The sequence below is a fragment of the Microcebus murinus genome, chromosome 21 (genome assembly GCF_040939455.1).
Source record: "Microcebus murinus isolate Inina chromosome 21, M.murinus_Inina_mat1.0, whole genome shotgun sequence".
NCBI classification, from domain to species: Eukaryota; Metazoa; Chordata; class Mammalia; order Primates; family Cheirogaleidae; genus Microcebus; species Microcebus murinus.
The window spans coordinates 7,272,880-7,288,963 of record NC_134124.1 but is presented as its reverse complement, the minus strand read 5'-3'; the positions used below and the strand labels follow the sequence as shown (position 1 = coordinate 7,288,963).

Genomic DNA, 16,084 nt, shown 5'->3' with positions numbered 1-16,084 from the left:
CCATTTTTAAATTGAGTTGCTTCTATTTTTATTATTGATATTTAGGAATTCTTAATGTATTCTGGATATTAAACCCTCACTAGATATGTGATTTGCAAATAGTTTCTCCCATTCTGTCTTTTCACTCTCTTGCTAATGTTTGAGGCCTAAAATTTTTAAAATTTTGATGAAGTCTGATTTATCTATTTTTCTTTTGTTGTCTGTGCTTTTGGTGTCATATTTAAGAAACCATTGCCAAATCCAAGGTCATTACGATTACATCTATGTTTTCTTTTAAGAATTTTATGCTTTTATCTCTTAAATTTAGGTCTTTGATCCATTTTAAGTTAATTTTTATATATGGTATAAGGGAAGGGATCCAGTTTCATTCTTTTTTTTTGAGACAGAGTCTCTTGTTGCCCAGGTTAGAGTGAGTGCCATGGTGTCAGCCTAGCTCACGGCAACTTTCAGCTCCTGGGTTCAAGTGATCCTTCTGCCTCAGCCTCCTGAGTAGCTGGGACTACAGGCATGCACCACTGTGCCTGGCTAATTTTTTCTATATATATTAGTTGGCCAACTAATTTCTTTCTGTTTATAGTAGAGATGGGATCTCGCTCTTGCTCAGGCTGGTTTCAAACTCCTGACCTCGAGCAATCCACCCGCCTCGGCCTCCCAAAGTGCTACAGTTTTATTCTTTTATATGTGGATATTCAGTTGTCCCAGGACCATGTGTTGAAGAGACTGCCCTTTTCCCATTGAATGGTCTTGGCACCCTTCTCAAAAATTAATTGACCATACATGTGTTTATTTTTGGACTCTCAATTCTTCTATTTTTTTTTTAATTTTTCAAATTAAAAAATTTTTTTTTCTTTATTTTTCTCAGCTTATTCCTAAATTCAACAGTTCCACTGGATTCTCAATTCTGTTCCATTGGTCTGTATGTCTGTCTTTATGCCATTATCACACTTTCGATTACTGTAGCTTTGTAGTAAGCTTTTAAATCAGGAAGTGTAAGTCCTTTCACTTTCTTCTTTTTCAAGATTGTTCTGGCTATTCTCAGTCCCTTGAAATTCCATGTGAATTTTATTTTATTTTATTATTTTATTTTATTTTTTTGAGACAGAGTCTCACTTTGTTGCTCAGGCTAGAGTGAGTGCCGTGGCATCAGCCTAGCTCACAGCAACCTCAATCTCCTGGGCTCAAGCAATCCTGTTGCCTCAGCCTCCCAGGTAACTGGGACTACAGGCATGCGCCACCATGCCTGGCTAATTTTTTGTATATATATTAGTTGGCCAATTAATTTCTTTCTATTTATAGTAGAGCAGGGGTCTCGCTCTTGCTCAGGCTGGTTTCGGACTCCTGACCTCAAGCAATCCGTCCGCCTGGGGCTCCCAGAGTGCTAGGGTTATAGGCGTGAGCCACCACGCCCAGCCCCACGTGAATTTTAGAATGAATTTCTACATGTCTGAATAAAACAAAAAACGCCATTGGGATTTTGATAGAAGTTGCTTTGAATCTGTATGTTCCATTGGGTAGTTATTGTCATCTTAACAGTATTAAGTCTCTAATCCATGAACACAGAATGTCCTTCTATCTTTTTGTCCTTTTAATTTTTGTTTGTTTAGATGTTTGGGGACATGAAAGTCTTTGTGGCTTGGGAATATTGAACTTTGCTGGCTTAGGGGTTGTCGATGGCATCTGTCTTTTGTCTTCAGGTATATTGGTATGGTTAGAAGTGGATGATAACAAAGGCTTAAGTGCATTTATCCCATGTTTGTTGACATGCAAATGCATTGATTAGTTTCCCTGTCTCCTTACCATAAGCCAATACCACCCTCTACGACTGGCTAACACATTTTTTTAAAACTTGACTTCAGCGTATTATGGGGGTACAAATGTTTAGGTTACATACATTGCCTTTGCCCCACCCAAGTTAGAGCTTCTAGTGTGTCCATCCCCCCCGCAAGTGTGCACCACACCCATTAGGTGTGTATATACCCATCTCCTCCTCCCCACTCCCTTCCGCTTGACACTCTATGAATGTTACTACTATATGTGCATATAAGTGTTGATCAGTTAATACCAATTTGTTGGTGAGTACATGTAGTGCTTATTTTTCCATTCTTGTGATACTTCACTTAGTAGAATGGGCTCCAGCTCTATCCAAGATAATACAAGAGGTGCTAGATCACCATTGTTTATTTTGCAGCTGAGTAGAACTCCACGGTATAGATATACCACATTGTATTAATCTACTCTTGTATTGATGGGTACTTGGGTTGTTTCCAATAAATTGTTAACGAGGAAGGAAGGGACCAGGGCTGTTGTAGCTCACACAAGAGTCCTGGTTAACTGTACAGTTCCAGTCAGGGCATTTCTACCCTTGGGTGGCTGGACTTGTTTTGGGAGATGGAGCCTTCAGATTTATCTGGAAGTGGTAGAAGACTTGTGATACCTCTATGCAGGAAATGTCTGGCATTGGTGAACAAGTGACATTGTGGGAATCACATTGCAAAGGGGGGACCAGGCACCAGCTTACCATTGACCTTCCGTTTTCTTTGCTTCACCCTCAGGTTCCTAACTATGGCTCCCCAGAGCCGACCTCCATCTAGGATGGCTCCTCTGGGCATGCTCCTTGGGCTGCTGATGGCCTTCTGCTTTACCTTCTGCCTCAGTCGTCAAAACGAGGTAAGTGGTTTTATTGCAAATAGGAAGGATCCCTAATAAGGTCTGAGAAAGCCTCCCTGTCACTAGGAAGGACTGCTGTGAGAGTGGGGTGGGCTTTTATTTTTCTTTCTTATAAGAATGTGGCTGGCACTGGGTCACAGAATATGTATACTTCTTTGTCTCCATCTGAGTCCTCTGGCCTCTGTTTAACACATTAACCGCCATATGAGTTGTATTTAACTCATGCTAGTTTTGAGCCCAGGGCCTCATGAAACATATGTAACTCACACGTCTCTTCACCTTGGGAGTTGTATGAACTATTTTTCAAGTTGCATTTAACTCACAGAAAACAATAAAAAAAATAAAAATTTTTTCCATTAAATTAGAATTTTTTTGTTTTTTTATTTTTTTTAAGAAAGGATCATTTTGTTTTTGAAAAATTCTTTTTTTCTATTTTCATGATAAAACACTGGCCCAAGGGAAAAAAATTTTTTTTTCTAGCGTGGCAGTCAATGTGTAAAACTCATGTCACTGTTTCCCTTTGAGGAAAAGATCATGATGATGGTGATGGTAATGTAATAATAATAAACTCTCCTGTACCAAGTGTTGTATTAAGTGCTTTATAGGTATTCTCATTTAATCTTCCCAAGAACCTTATGAAGTAAGGCAACTACAATTTTTATTCTGATTTTGAGAAGGAAGAAACTAAAGCTCAGAGGCATTGGGTAACTCGGCCAAAATCACACGGCCAGTTTGTGTCAGAGCTGGAAAGATCAGGATTCTCCCCAGAAGCTGGGATGCCTGTGTGGTGAGCACCAGTTCTGAGTAACACTCTGCTTCCTCTACTCCTCTCTTCTTTGTGCTTTCTCAGTCTGTCTTTATCTCTGTGTCCTCATTCCCTCTGTCCTTTTCACCCTGTTCTTTCCAGCCCTCACTTCATTAACCTAGACCTCTTTGCTCAGAGATTCTGTCATTGCCATAGGCAAGAGGAGAATGCCTGAGAAGGCCTTGAGCTTGGCCTGAATGCAGCATGCCTGGCCCTGTTTCCCCAGCCCAGCTCATCCCAGCAACAGCCTGCCCTTGACCAGCTCCCAGTGTCCCCCCTCTTCCCTCCTTTGAGAAGCCCTGACTGTCAGGTTTCTGACAGTTTCACCCTCCCCTGGCCACCTCCCCAACCCCCAGGGCTCCCACTAAATGATGGGTAAATCGCTGGAGGCTTTGGAGCAGGAGGCCCTTGAAGTGCAAATGACAATTGTGATGAATTTAATAACAATCCAGCTCAGCTGAGGTTCACCTCTGGCTCATGGCAAGCTTCCACTTTCTCTCTGAAGTCATTTGTTTTCCCTCTGCCTTTCTCCCCACTTTGTGGAGCAGGAGAAAACATATAGTTAGGAGTCACAAATTTTTTTGAGTTTTTAATGTTCTCTTGAGATTTTGTTGGTGCTGCTTTTTTGGCTGCTGCTTCAAGGACAGTGAGCTTGGGATTCCAGGGGCTCCTGAGGTTGGGGCTATCTTTGTCATGGCTTGGCAGTGGAATGGCCCAGAAAACTACCTCAAAGTCTTGAGGTAGTCTTGGTTCCCTCCCCAGCTTGCAGCTCATGAGGATCCTGTGCTCCCCTTCTTGAGCCTTAGCAGATGCACAATTAACAAATGCATGCTGATGAATTTACTTAAGGACCGTGTGTTAGTAAGTCCCTTTTGGATAATAGTCCAACCAAATAGATGAGCTTTCAGAGCTGTAATTATTCTGGCCCATTTATATTAGCTCTATTGAGTCTAGTCTCAAAAAAATGTTAATACTGACTTTCATCAACAGAAGCTGCTTTTATCCTTATGTCTGTTCCTAAGCTGTATCCATTTGTCATAATCTTTCATCATGTGCTAAGCACAAGTAGGAGTTGAAGCATCTTTTTCTCTCATACCATAAAAATTGCTGCCCTGATGTCATTTAAAATCTAAATTATGCAGCCAGCCACCTTCACAACAGCGAAAATGGAGTGGGGGTTGGGGGTAGTTACGATCCTTTCTTTAGATCCTGGAGTCCAGGTAAGCGGTTCTGATGGCCTAGAATTGTCCTCCCCAAAGGCGTTTAAACAGGTTAATGCCCACCCAGGAAAGGTTGGCTGTGTGTATCAGAGTGTGATCTGGAGCCAGCCTCCCTCCAGGCTCTTGCTGTGGCCCTTCCCTGGGATGCCACATGAGATGATGAAAGAATGTGGGTGTATGGTATTGGCCTTTAAAGGGGGTGGTGAGTACTGAGGGAGGGACCGTAGTGGAGCCCAGTGGAAGGAGCACAGGCCTTTTGTAAGCTCCCCTTTGCCACCTGCTTTGGCAATTTGACCCTTTCTGAGCTTTGTTTCCTTCTCTGTAAAACAGGGGTTGGTACGTCACTCTTAAGGTCTTAATGTAGAGTAAATGTGATTATATATATAAGTACCTAGCATTGAGACTGGCACAATATGGCTAATAAATGGTCACTAAATGTCAGCTGTTATTTTTAGTATAGGGGTGCTGCTTTTATGGTTTAATTTGGGGCTGTGTTAGCCAGGTTTCTATCTCTAAAATATTGCCCCAGCAGTCTGTCTCTGTCACAGTGTCTATCAGCCCACCATTAGAGATTCATTCATTCTCTTGGATCTTGAAGGCTTTGGTTTTTAAGAATTTCTTATTCCAGTACAAGTGCAAGGAAGTGTGACATGATAAGCTGTTGTCAGCTAACACCTTAGCTGGGATTTCTTGCCAGTCAGTTGAGAGGAAATTGGTATTTGGAGTGAAAGAGGTAGGGAGAAGAGGGTGCTGGTGATCCAGCATGGGAGGAATCCCGAGAAGCCAGCTGGGAAGGCACCAGTGCCTCAGATTTACTCAGGGATGTTCAAGGGCTTACTCAAGGGCTGGCCTGCCTCTCTCACCTCTTGGTCTCTCTCCTGTTCAGGATGTTGCCTGGGCAGAGTGAGGCTAGTTTTGCCTGCCCTTTCTCTGGGAGTGTGGTTTCTTATCTGGCCCATGGAAGTCATAGCCTGAAAACAGGGATATGCTGGCGGATGTGCTAAAATGGTCTCGTTTCCCCAGCGTCATTCTGTAAGCATCCAGGGCACAGCCATCAGGACACCCGACCAAGAAAGAAACACAAAAGTGTCAGAATTCCTGCATGTGCTTTGGAGCCACGCAGGTCTGGACTTAAATCTCTGCTTTGCTTTTCTGAGCAGTGTGATTTTGAACAGCCTGGGATCTGCCTTCCTATCTGTAAAATGGTGCTAAGAATATGTGTTTCACAGCTGAGACTCAGGAATTGAGGCATGGAAGGCACCTTAACCCATGCCTGGCATATGATTAGGGCTTAATAAATGGTAGCTGCTATCATCATAACCTCATCCTTGTGACACTGCTTTTCCTCGAAACCTTTTGGAACTCTCCTTTTGCACTGACTGTCCAGCCTATGGTATGTTCACATCACTGAACCTCTCCCAGTGTTTCTGAGCCCTTGACCTTGGAGGGCAGCCAGATATGATTCGGGCAGAGGATCTGAAGTCTCTTTGTATCACTGCCCCCTCCACTAAAAACTGAATGTACTGTAAAATCATGACAGAATGACAGCTTTTGTATTTGTGTCTTAAAGTCTGGTTCAAAGATGATACCAGGAGGAGGCACAGGAACATTCACAGCAGTGACGGGATTGTTGCAAGTGTTTGGCCTCCTTAGGGCTTGGTACATGTGGCTCAGTGGGTCATTGGTCTCCTTCTAACCCTTCTTCTTGAACCTACTCTGTTAATCTTGTTAACAAAATCTGCATAAATAGGCTTTCCCAGCTCCCAGTAGTTAGAATGAACACTGGCCTTGCCTGGATTTGAAGGCGCCCCCCCCCCCCCCATCTCATGATCATTACCATTTCCCGTGCCCCTTTCTGCTTCTCTTAATGAAGAGAATGTTGTTGCTTGCTCACAGCCACACCTGCCAGGAGTTACCTGGCTAATAGGTATGCTAACACAAGGGTTGCAGTTTAGTTTGGCCCTCTTGGTGTTCTAAAAATAAAAACATTTCACATAAAAATCTGTATTTCTGTTTTCTCTTCAAGTTGAATGCCTGTGTGGCAGTGATGGACCAGCTGAGTAGCATCTGCTTTCCTTGGTCGTGGTGGGGAGGAGGGGCTCCAGTTTTTATAGTCTTACCACTCCATGTTGTGTACACCTGTCCCACTTTGCACATGTATATCCATCCTTGCCTGGCTGGCCCCTGGAGGCATTTGATAGACACACCTCTTGGGGAAATTGTATTAGCGTTCTCCTAGACCCACAGTCTAGTGCTTCTAGCAGGGGCTGATCAGCATGACTGGGCCCTAGAGTATATAGACTCCGGGTACTTATTAGCAGGCAAGGTGGTCTTTGCTCTGGAATGTGAGGCTGGTACCTGCATCCAGCACATTCAGGTACTTTGGGCTGGCCTAAGTCTAAGGCACCTAAAAGACACAACCTGCCTGTGGGAGGGGGCATTCATTCATCTGTTTGTTCAACAAACTAAGCCCTGTGCTAGGCATGGGGGATACAGGGATGAAAGAGACTAACACAGTGCCTGCCCTCAGGCATCTCAGCTGCAGGAAGCCCTTGATGTCCCTGTCCTCATGGAGGGGGCCTCCTGCCAGTCTGTCTTCTCTTTAGTCTCATAAGTACACTGATTCTTCTGTTCCTAGTTTTCTTTTGAGCTCAAATTTGTGAAAACTTCAAGTTGAAGGGATAGCAGGGCTTGAGGGGCCAGGCTGTACAGGCGACCACCACCCCAGCCTGACCTTGCCTGAATGATGCCAAATTGTATAGTCACTCCTGGATGTCACAGCACAAACTCATCCAACTTGGAACCTATGACTGCCTTTGTAAGTAATAGTAGTGACAGCTACCATACACCCAGGGCTAGTGGTTTACAATGTAGCACTTCATCTAATGTATGAGCTAGATATTGCTTTGATTTTTACTATATAAATGTAGAAACTGAGGCTTAGAAAGTTCAGTAACTTTCCCAGAGTCACAGGAAACTGAGATTTAAACTTTGGGTTATCTGATGCAGAGCTTGAGTTCTTAACCACTATGTTGGGGTCAGTGTCTCTCAATACTTGTGACATGATTTGAGGGCCTCTTCTTGGTCAAGATATTTTTCTTACTGGTCCAAGTTCTGAAATTCTGCTATCTAAATTTCATGTCTTTATTTCTTGTTAAAATGTAGAAGTTCTTAGAAGAGCTCTACATTGTCATCACCAACACCGTAACACCTTAACCTTTCCTCTCACAGCTTATTAAAAAGATCAGACTCTGAGAGACCCAGGTAGGTGGGAGTCTCTGTCTGGAGCTGGGACACTATTTGAAGAGATGCATCACATGCATCACATGCATCACATGCATTTCTCAGGCCAGGTTAGACTTGTTGGAAAACCAGAGTGAAATCTATGTAAAGTGCCCAGCACAGATTTAGCTTCATAGGAGGAATCTAAGAAATATATTTCTTTTTTTTTTTTTTTTTTTTTTTTTCTGAGGAGGAAGGAAAGTTTACTTTGCCGACAAAAGAGGGGAAAGGGTAGACCTTCTCTCTCAAAATCCCAGATTTCCTGCACATTCACAGAAACACAGAGCTTTTAAAGAATGGGTTTTCAGTTTCAGGCAATTGTGTTCAACCACAGCCCATCATTCTGGCCCTAGCATCTCCTCAGAAGACAGTCTCATGACCTCTGCCAAGGATCTCTCTTACCAGGTCGGCGGGCCATCTCCCTTTCAGAAATATATTTCTTATTACTAGGGGAGGGATTGGGAAGCAGAGGAAAAATGATGACAAGGGAGGTGAGAGGGCTGAAATAACCTCTCCATGTACTAGGGTGAATTCCTCCTTGCTCTTTCAAATGTATTTTCCCAGAGTTCCGGAACCCCCTGGTTCCAATTTCCTGAGGTCTTACTGCTTTTATGCAAGAACAGGTTTAAAAATGGGATGGAAAGGATGGTAGTCTAGGAAGGAGAAAAATGAATGGTGTTTTGTATTTATCTTGCATCTCTGTCTCCTAAGCTCAAAATGCTCCACAGACACCGTCTCATTAATCCTCCATGTTCTCCATGGGGTAGAAGGAAGCAGGATTTAGGAAGTGGTTTCCATCCATCTTCCTCTCTCAGCCCAGCTGTACTCCCACCCCACTTGCACCCCTTCCTCCATGGTTTGAAATGTCCCAAGAAGTCACTGATGCCCCATAGGCACCCTGGGGAATTGCCAGGCCCTGTATTGTGCCTTGCTGTGCTGCTTGGGAATCAGTTGGGCCTTCGCGGCTAGCTTTTATATATCTCTGGTGGCCATTTGAGGCTTTACTCTCCCAATCGTGTGTGCATTTTTTTCTTTTATAAATATGTTTTTTTGGCTGGGCACAGTGGCTCATGCTTATAATCCCAGCACTCTGGGAGGCCAGGGAAGGAGGATGGCTTGAGCCTAGGAGTTTGAGACCAGCCTGGGTAATATAGCAAGATGCTGACTCTAAAATAAACAATAATAATATCTTTATTGTAAAAGTAATATATATGAGTTTTAAACATCAAACAGTATAGTAGCATGTCAAATAAAAAATAAAGACTCTTCTTGTCTCCTTTTGACAACCCCTTTCCCCAGTATGTTCCTTTAACCCCTTCAAGATGGTATGCAATCTTCTGGGGTTGTTCCTTATGCATTTTTAAAAGAACCACGTACACATGACAACATGCTGCGTTCATTTAGCCATAGCACCTCACACATGCTGGTTCTGAGACTGGGCTTATGAAAGGAATGGCAGGTTTCCAAATGTGTCTGGGGTGGGGAAGGGGGGGGTGGAGGAAAAGAGTGTGCCACCCCAGGCCATTTTCTGTCTGCTTGCCTGGCACCTAGTTGTGATGGGTCATGCCCTCTGTTGTCTTTTCTCAGAAGGAGTTTGCGCTGACCAACCCAGAGAAGAGCAGCACCAAAGAAACAGAGAGAACAGAAACCAAAGCAGAGGAGGAGCTGGACACCGAGGTCTTGGAGGTGTTTCACCCGACCCATGAGTGGCAGGCCCTTGGGCCAGGTACCAGCCCAACCCTGTTCCCATGAAACATACTCTGAATTCAAGCTGCATATGTCCTTTGTCCCCACAGGGCTGCTTTGAAGGAGCAACTGCTCTCTGGCCTGCTGGAGGGGAACAGTGTGGTCTGTCAGAGTGGTAGCTGCCGCTGTAAGGCTCAGGGACCTTCATTTTCCAGCAGAACAGAAATCGCGACATCTGAGTGCCCTGGAAGGCAGGCAGGTGGTGGGTGGCCGTGCTTTCTGAGCAAGTGATTGAAAACTTTCTTTCCTTGCACTTCTGAAGCACAGGAGAGAGGCAGTGACATGTGCCTCACTCTGCAAGTGCTATTTTGAGCTCTGCTGCTCAGCTCAGTGCTGCTGAAATATTGTTCATGGGAGAGTCCTGAGCACTGGTGTGGGGCAGGAGTGTTCTGTTGTTAAGGAACCTGTGCCAAGGAATAGGGGCTGGTCCTGGTCTGGTTTTTAAATGGAACATCCTCAGAAGCAACAACTTTCTCACCCTTTCATGAACCTGGGCCCTGGGCTTAAGATAATAATGCAAATAGCCAGCAGTTGTGGAGTATTTACCATATTCAGATACTGAGCTAGATGCCTCATGTGCATAATCTTGTTCAATCTTCACAATAATAGGAACTATTATCTTATTTTCAGATGAAAACATCAAGGCTCAGAGAGGTTAGGTAACTTGTCCTTTGTCATCCAGCTCACTTGTCCTATGCATTGACCCCAGGGCCTGGACCCATTCTCCTCCCACTTCTCCTTCCCAGTACTAACTGTCCTTGGCTAGAGCCTGCTATGCTGACACGTGGGCCTGTTCTCAGGAGTAGGCTGTTTGCATTCAGCACTGTGGCAAGGTACATGGCAAGCCCTGGCAGCTGCCACAGTGTAGTTTCATCAGCTCCTTGCCGATATTCATCACCACGTCCTCACTGCCCGCATTGCTGCTGTGCCGGCAGGGTAGCATTTGCTGTGCCAGCCAGCTTTCTGGTAGCAATATTGCTCCTGCTGGGCTTGCATACGGGTAGTTGCTGCCACAGAAGAGTGATGAAGCACCGAGGAAGCCAGTGGGAGCTAATGGCATTGGGCAGAGGGAGGTTTCAGGAATAGAGATACTTGGTTCAGCAGATCCAACCTCTGCGTGCCCAACTTTCCCTGAGAACTAACCTCTCCCACCCTCAGTCCTTGAGAACTAAAACCAGAGGGACTCTTATGGGTAGGGTATGCAAGATGTGGGCTGTATTCACTTGTTTTATATGGTGTCACTTGTAGTGCTTTTAACCAGGCAAGTGCATGGGCACATGCAGGTTCGTGTCCCTACTCCTACCTTATCTGTTCTTGTGGTTGAGTCAGTAGCACCCTTCAACCAGTAGTACCCTGGTTCACATTGCAGACAAAACAAGTTGACAGTTCTGACCCTGGACCCATATTCAGCCCTCTGGGCAGCGGGACTGCTCTTAATGGCTAAAGAAAAGAGACCTTCTCTGTATCCTTGTGGAGGGAGAGCCACAGCCTGTGTGACAGGTATGGCCAATGGGCTCTGAGAAGCTCCTGGAGAATTGGAGTGGAGCACTGATTTTTACATATAACTTTATGCTCCATTGATGTCACTCTCTGCCTTACAGTTTTCTCAGGAGCTTGTTGTAAACTCTTCTGCACAAAATTCCCTTGGGGTTGCCCCAGTATATGCTGTGTTGCAGGTGAGCACATACACATAGGCCCTGCAGCTCAGAGGGCAATGCAGCTCTGGTTCCAGTTGTGCCTGTCCCATCCCAAAAGCATTTTTTGCCTATACCTTGGCAACCTTTGGAATCATCCCCAAAGCAGGATTGGTGAGAGGACATTAGGCTTCTTCTGGTCTCAGTGTCTGATGTGGGGTGATTCAGAGTCTGGCATCATGGAGCCAGACGGGACATTTTTACGCCCCAATACAGAATTGAGGTGTTTCATGTGTATATTGTTAGGAAATTGACCTCTCAGTGGTCTGTGGATAGCTAACACTTGCTTTCAACCAGAGTATATTTAAATTACCACATCCTGAATGCTGCCTGGTAACTTCCAACACATCTACCAGAAGGTTAAAAGGAAAGTAGCCATTCCTGAGAATTTAATGGGGAGGTAGTATAATTTAGCTGTAAAGAGGACAAACTTTAGACTCAGCCAGTCCTGCGTTCAAATCCTAGCTTTGCTACTTGGAGGAACTTGGGCAAGTCACGGAATCCTTCTGCTCTTTGGTTTCCCTCCTGGTGATGTTGGGGAAATGTCCTGTCCTGCCTGCTGCAGAGGCTGCTGTGTGGAGTGAGTGAGATAGATGATGGATGTGAAGGCCTCTGCCGAATTCCTAACATGAAGAAATCACTCAGTACTCACAGCTGTTCTGATTTTCAATGGTAAATTTTCCACTTGCACCACCCCTTCAACTCAGGTGTGGAATTGGATGCCAGTGGGGGTATGTGAACATGTAGTCTTCCTGCTACATGGGGAAGGGAACTTAGGATGTGAATGGGAGACTTCATGCTCATGAAATTGTTCTCCTTCCTTCTTTCCCTCTCTCCTTCCTCCCTCCCTCCCTCCACAGAGATGTGAACATGTAGCCTTCCTGCTACATGGGGAAGGGAACTTAGGATGTGAATGAGAGACTTCATGCTCATGAAATTGTTCTCCTTCCTTCCTTCCCTCCTCTCCTTCCTCCCTCCACAGAGATTTTGATGAAGGAGCGAGGTTAAGCATGAGCAGAAGGGGTTAGCAGAGCATTTTCTGCCTGAGAGTACGTGATGTAGCACAGGAAGATGGTAGCATCTCTTTTGGGGACTTTTAAGAAAATGGCAAGTTATGCTGACAGTTATTGACCCCAGTTCAATGCCTTCTGTCCCCTTAGGTCTCTGAAGGGAGGATGGCAACTCTGTTGTCCTTAGACCTCCAAGGGGGGGAGCGAGGGTACAGGGCTGTGGGATGGGCTCATGTGAAGGCAGATTTCTAGACTGCCTGCTGCAGCTTGGAGCACCAGGGGACCAACCCATGACTTTGTGGGCCTTCCCGCCAGGCCAGATGGGAATTGGGCCCCAGCCACTGAGCCCTGGAACAGCTGCAGGTCACTCTCCTGAAGTCTGCCTGCCTCTGTTATTACTGTCAGCATCCTTACTGGGAGCCACTTGTTCCTAGAAGTGATTTTCCTGTCTCTCTCTCTCCTGGTTTATTTTGGGATCTGCCTCACCTTCGGAGGCACAGCAAGCATTTGAGTGTGGATTCAGCGTCAGCTGTTCTCAAGCAAGCAGAGGAAAGCTGTTTGCTGGCAGATCCTATGGGTTCTGGGCAGGGAACTGAGGAATTTGTCTTGGGGCTGAGAACCCCTGAACACCAGGACTTTGTGCCTGTGTACTTGTCATTACAGAATGTGGGTCATAGCCAGATTTGGTGGAGCTTCTGCTCCCTGGCCATTTTCTGAGATCCTACTTTGTGCCAGGCACTGTAATCATAGCCAGAGAAAATAGATAATAGTTCGCATTTAGTGAGCATGGACTCTGCCAGGCATCCTTGGAATGCAGGTGCTATAACTATCTTCATTTTTGCAGAAAAAAACTGAGTCTCAGAAGAAATGACTTAGCCACATAACCAATAAGTGATAGAATCAGAATTCAAACCTAGCTTTGTCTGGCTCTAAACCTCAGCTCCTAACCACTGTGCCATACTGTCTTCCTGGGTAGCAAAAAGAAAGTGGCCCCTGCCCTCTAGCAGCTCATAGTCTCACAGAGGATACAGAGACAAAAAAAAGTAAAGAAAAAGAAAACCACCTAAAGTGGTTTTGGATATCCTGGTGGAAGTGTCCTGTGCTTAGTGAGGGCACAAAGGATGGTCTGGCAAGGCCAGGGCCTTTAACTCTGAGATCTTGGTGGGGAAGTTAGTCAGATTTTATGATGCCGAACCTCTAACCCCACCGGTAGTTCTCTTTTTGAGCTGTGTGGCTTTGGTCAGGTTGCTCAAAATCTCTGAATCTGAGTTTCCTTATCTAAAAATAGGGATAAAAATATCTACTTCAGAGATGAGAATGAAACAAAGCTAACATATGTAAAATGTTTCATGCGGGGTCCGGCACATAGGCCATATTCAATAAGTGGCTATAGTTGTCATTTAAAAAAATACACCTTTGAACCTTCCCTTTCCCTGGGTACCCAAAGGAGGAGTGGTGGTGGTGATGAGGCAGCCTGGGAAGAGCCCTCCTCATGCTGCCCATTAGCCAGTGCTGCGCGTTGGCCCCGTGTGCTCAGGGAAGAACAGCCAGGCTCAGCCCGGGCTCCTTATTGACCTGATCTGACTCCAGGCGGCTGTGAGAGTCTCTGGAATATTGGTATTAGCACAAAGAGCCCACTCGATGTGAGCACGCAGGAAGCCCGTGCAGGAACACATTCATGTGAGGAGGGAAAAAAATCCAAATCATCAACAACTGATGAGAGCAATCCAAGAATTATAGAGCACCAGCCATCTGGTCAGATCATTTCAGATCTGCACGAGCAATAAGAGGGAATTGAATTTTAAAAACCTCATTTATAGTAGACCAACTACTCTGGTTTCAAGTATTTAAGAGAGGAGTCTGATTTCCTGCAGGCCCTGGGCATCTGTCTGAAGGAGCACCTGACTGGTCTGGGTGACTCTGTGGGACTGTTTCTGTGGGGCCTTTGGCTCTTAGCAGCTTTGGAGAGGCTGTGTGGTTCTTCAGTCTGCTGTCACCAACTGGGTATCCAATAATTCAATTCAATTCTGACTTTATCTACCTGGAACTAGTGTCACATTCTACAAGTTAAAAGGCTAAGACTGCCCCCATTTCAGATGGCTGTTGCAAGTCCCTGCCACCTGTAATTGTGACTAACCAGCTACAAATTGGAGATTCCCAGAACCTCCTCCTCTTGCTTGATGATTTGCTAGAATTGCTCTCAGAACTCAAGAAAACACTTCACTTACAGTTACTGGTTTATTGTAAAGGATGCAACTCAGTAACAGACAAATGGAAGAGATGCAGGGGTATGGTACTGGAGTGTGGGTGGGGTAGCCTTACAGAGCTTTCATGCCTTCTCCAGGTGTGCCAGCCTCCCAGCACGTCAGTGTATTCACCAGCCCTCAAGTTCAGGTGGAATTCAGGAAGCTCCTTGAATCCCATTGTTTAGGGGCCTTTATGGAGGTTTTATTATGTAGTCATGATTTATTAAGGCATTGGCCATTGGTGATTGAACTCAATCTCTAGTCTCCTTTCTCTCCCCCAAGGTTGAGGTGGGGATGGGCTGAAAGTTCCAACTCTCTTATCATGGGTGGTTCTTTCTGGAGATCATTCCTCATCCAGAAAGGAGTTTGTTGTGAATAACACGATACTCCCATCACTCAGCAGATTCCAAGGGTTTTAGGAGCACTGTGCCAGGAACCAGGAACAAAGACTTGATATATTTTTTATTATACCATAGTTGCAATTGAGGTGAGACTAAAGGGCAAAGCTCCCAGTGTGTTCTGTCCCCTTCCCAGATCTGTGGTTGGGAGGCAGAGAACCCTACCTCCCCTCCTGTGTCTTCTAGCCTAGAGGCATTCTTCCTTGAGATCATCTTATTCACAGGATCGTCCCCAAGAGTATGATACTTTTCTGTCCCATCCTTCATATATAATCACACAGCACCCACCCTCACCCAGGCCCATGTGCAGTGGGAGAGAGCAGGGTTATTGGTTTAGGGGGAAGTTCATACCTAAGTCCCTGTGTCTCCTCTAAGTGAGGCAGTGAGACTTTGGTGTCACCAGGAGGTAAGGGCCTGAGGGAGGAGGATAGCCAGGAGTTTCTGTTGGATGATCTTTCACCTTTGCTCAAGCACAGTGCTGAAAAAGTGGGGCAGAGGCTGGATAGAGGAAACAGTATGCTTTATGTGGTGGTATGGTGATCTATCTCCTTTCTTGCATAAAAGTAGCTATCTCTAGTAACTTCAGGATGAAGTATACAACAGAGCTTATCTTTGGTACTACCTCCTTCTGCACAGTCCTTCTACTTTGAGGCCATTCAAGTGTTCTGGAGCTTTCCTAAGGACTGTGTTTGTTCCTCTCTTAACTATACTTCTGGCCTCAACCACTATAACTGCTGCCTTCCCAGCCTTTGTTAAGCATTCTCCATTCTGTGCATCTCCTTTGCTCCTTGGTGTAATACAAGTTTGTCAGGGGGAACCACTTGCAAGAGGGCAGGATGCCAGGTCTCTTGAGGACTATAGGAGCGGTTTCTGAGCCTTTAAATTGGCCTGTACTCGGAAGGAGAAGGATGGTGGGTTGGAATACATGAAGGCCCCAGAAGGCTCCATGAGGACAGTTTAGTATCTCAGACCTCATTTCTCATGTAGGGAGGGCTCTTCACTAGCCATCCAGCATG

The 16,084-nt window shown here is 45.3% G+C and overlaps 1 protein-coding gene across 3 annotated transcripts in view; it reads left to right on the top strand.

Annotated features, from left to right (window-relative positions):
• The window catches only part of SIL1 (SIL1 nucleotide exchange factor), a 217,325-nt gene that overhangs the window by 57,774 nt on the left and 143,467 nt on the right, over positions 1 to 16,084 (top strand). For 2 of the 3 annotated variants that reach the window (XM_012748804.3, XM_012748803.2), the window contains 2 exons: positions 2,553 to 2,667; positions 9,562 to 9,700. In XM_012748804.3, the coding sequence (XP_012604258.1) occupies positions 2,563 to 2,667; positions 9,562 to 9,700 (244 nt within the window). In that variant the 5' untranslated portion in view covers positions 2,553 to 2,562. The remainder of the gene's footprint in view (positions 1 to 2,552; positions 2,668 to 9,561; positions 9,701 to 16,084) is intronic. The other variant, XM_075996096.1, reaches the window with a different exon arrangement.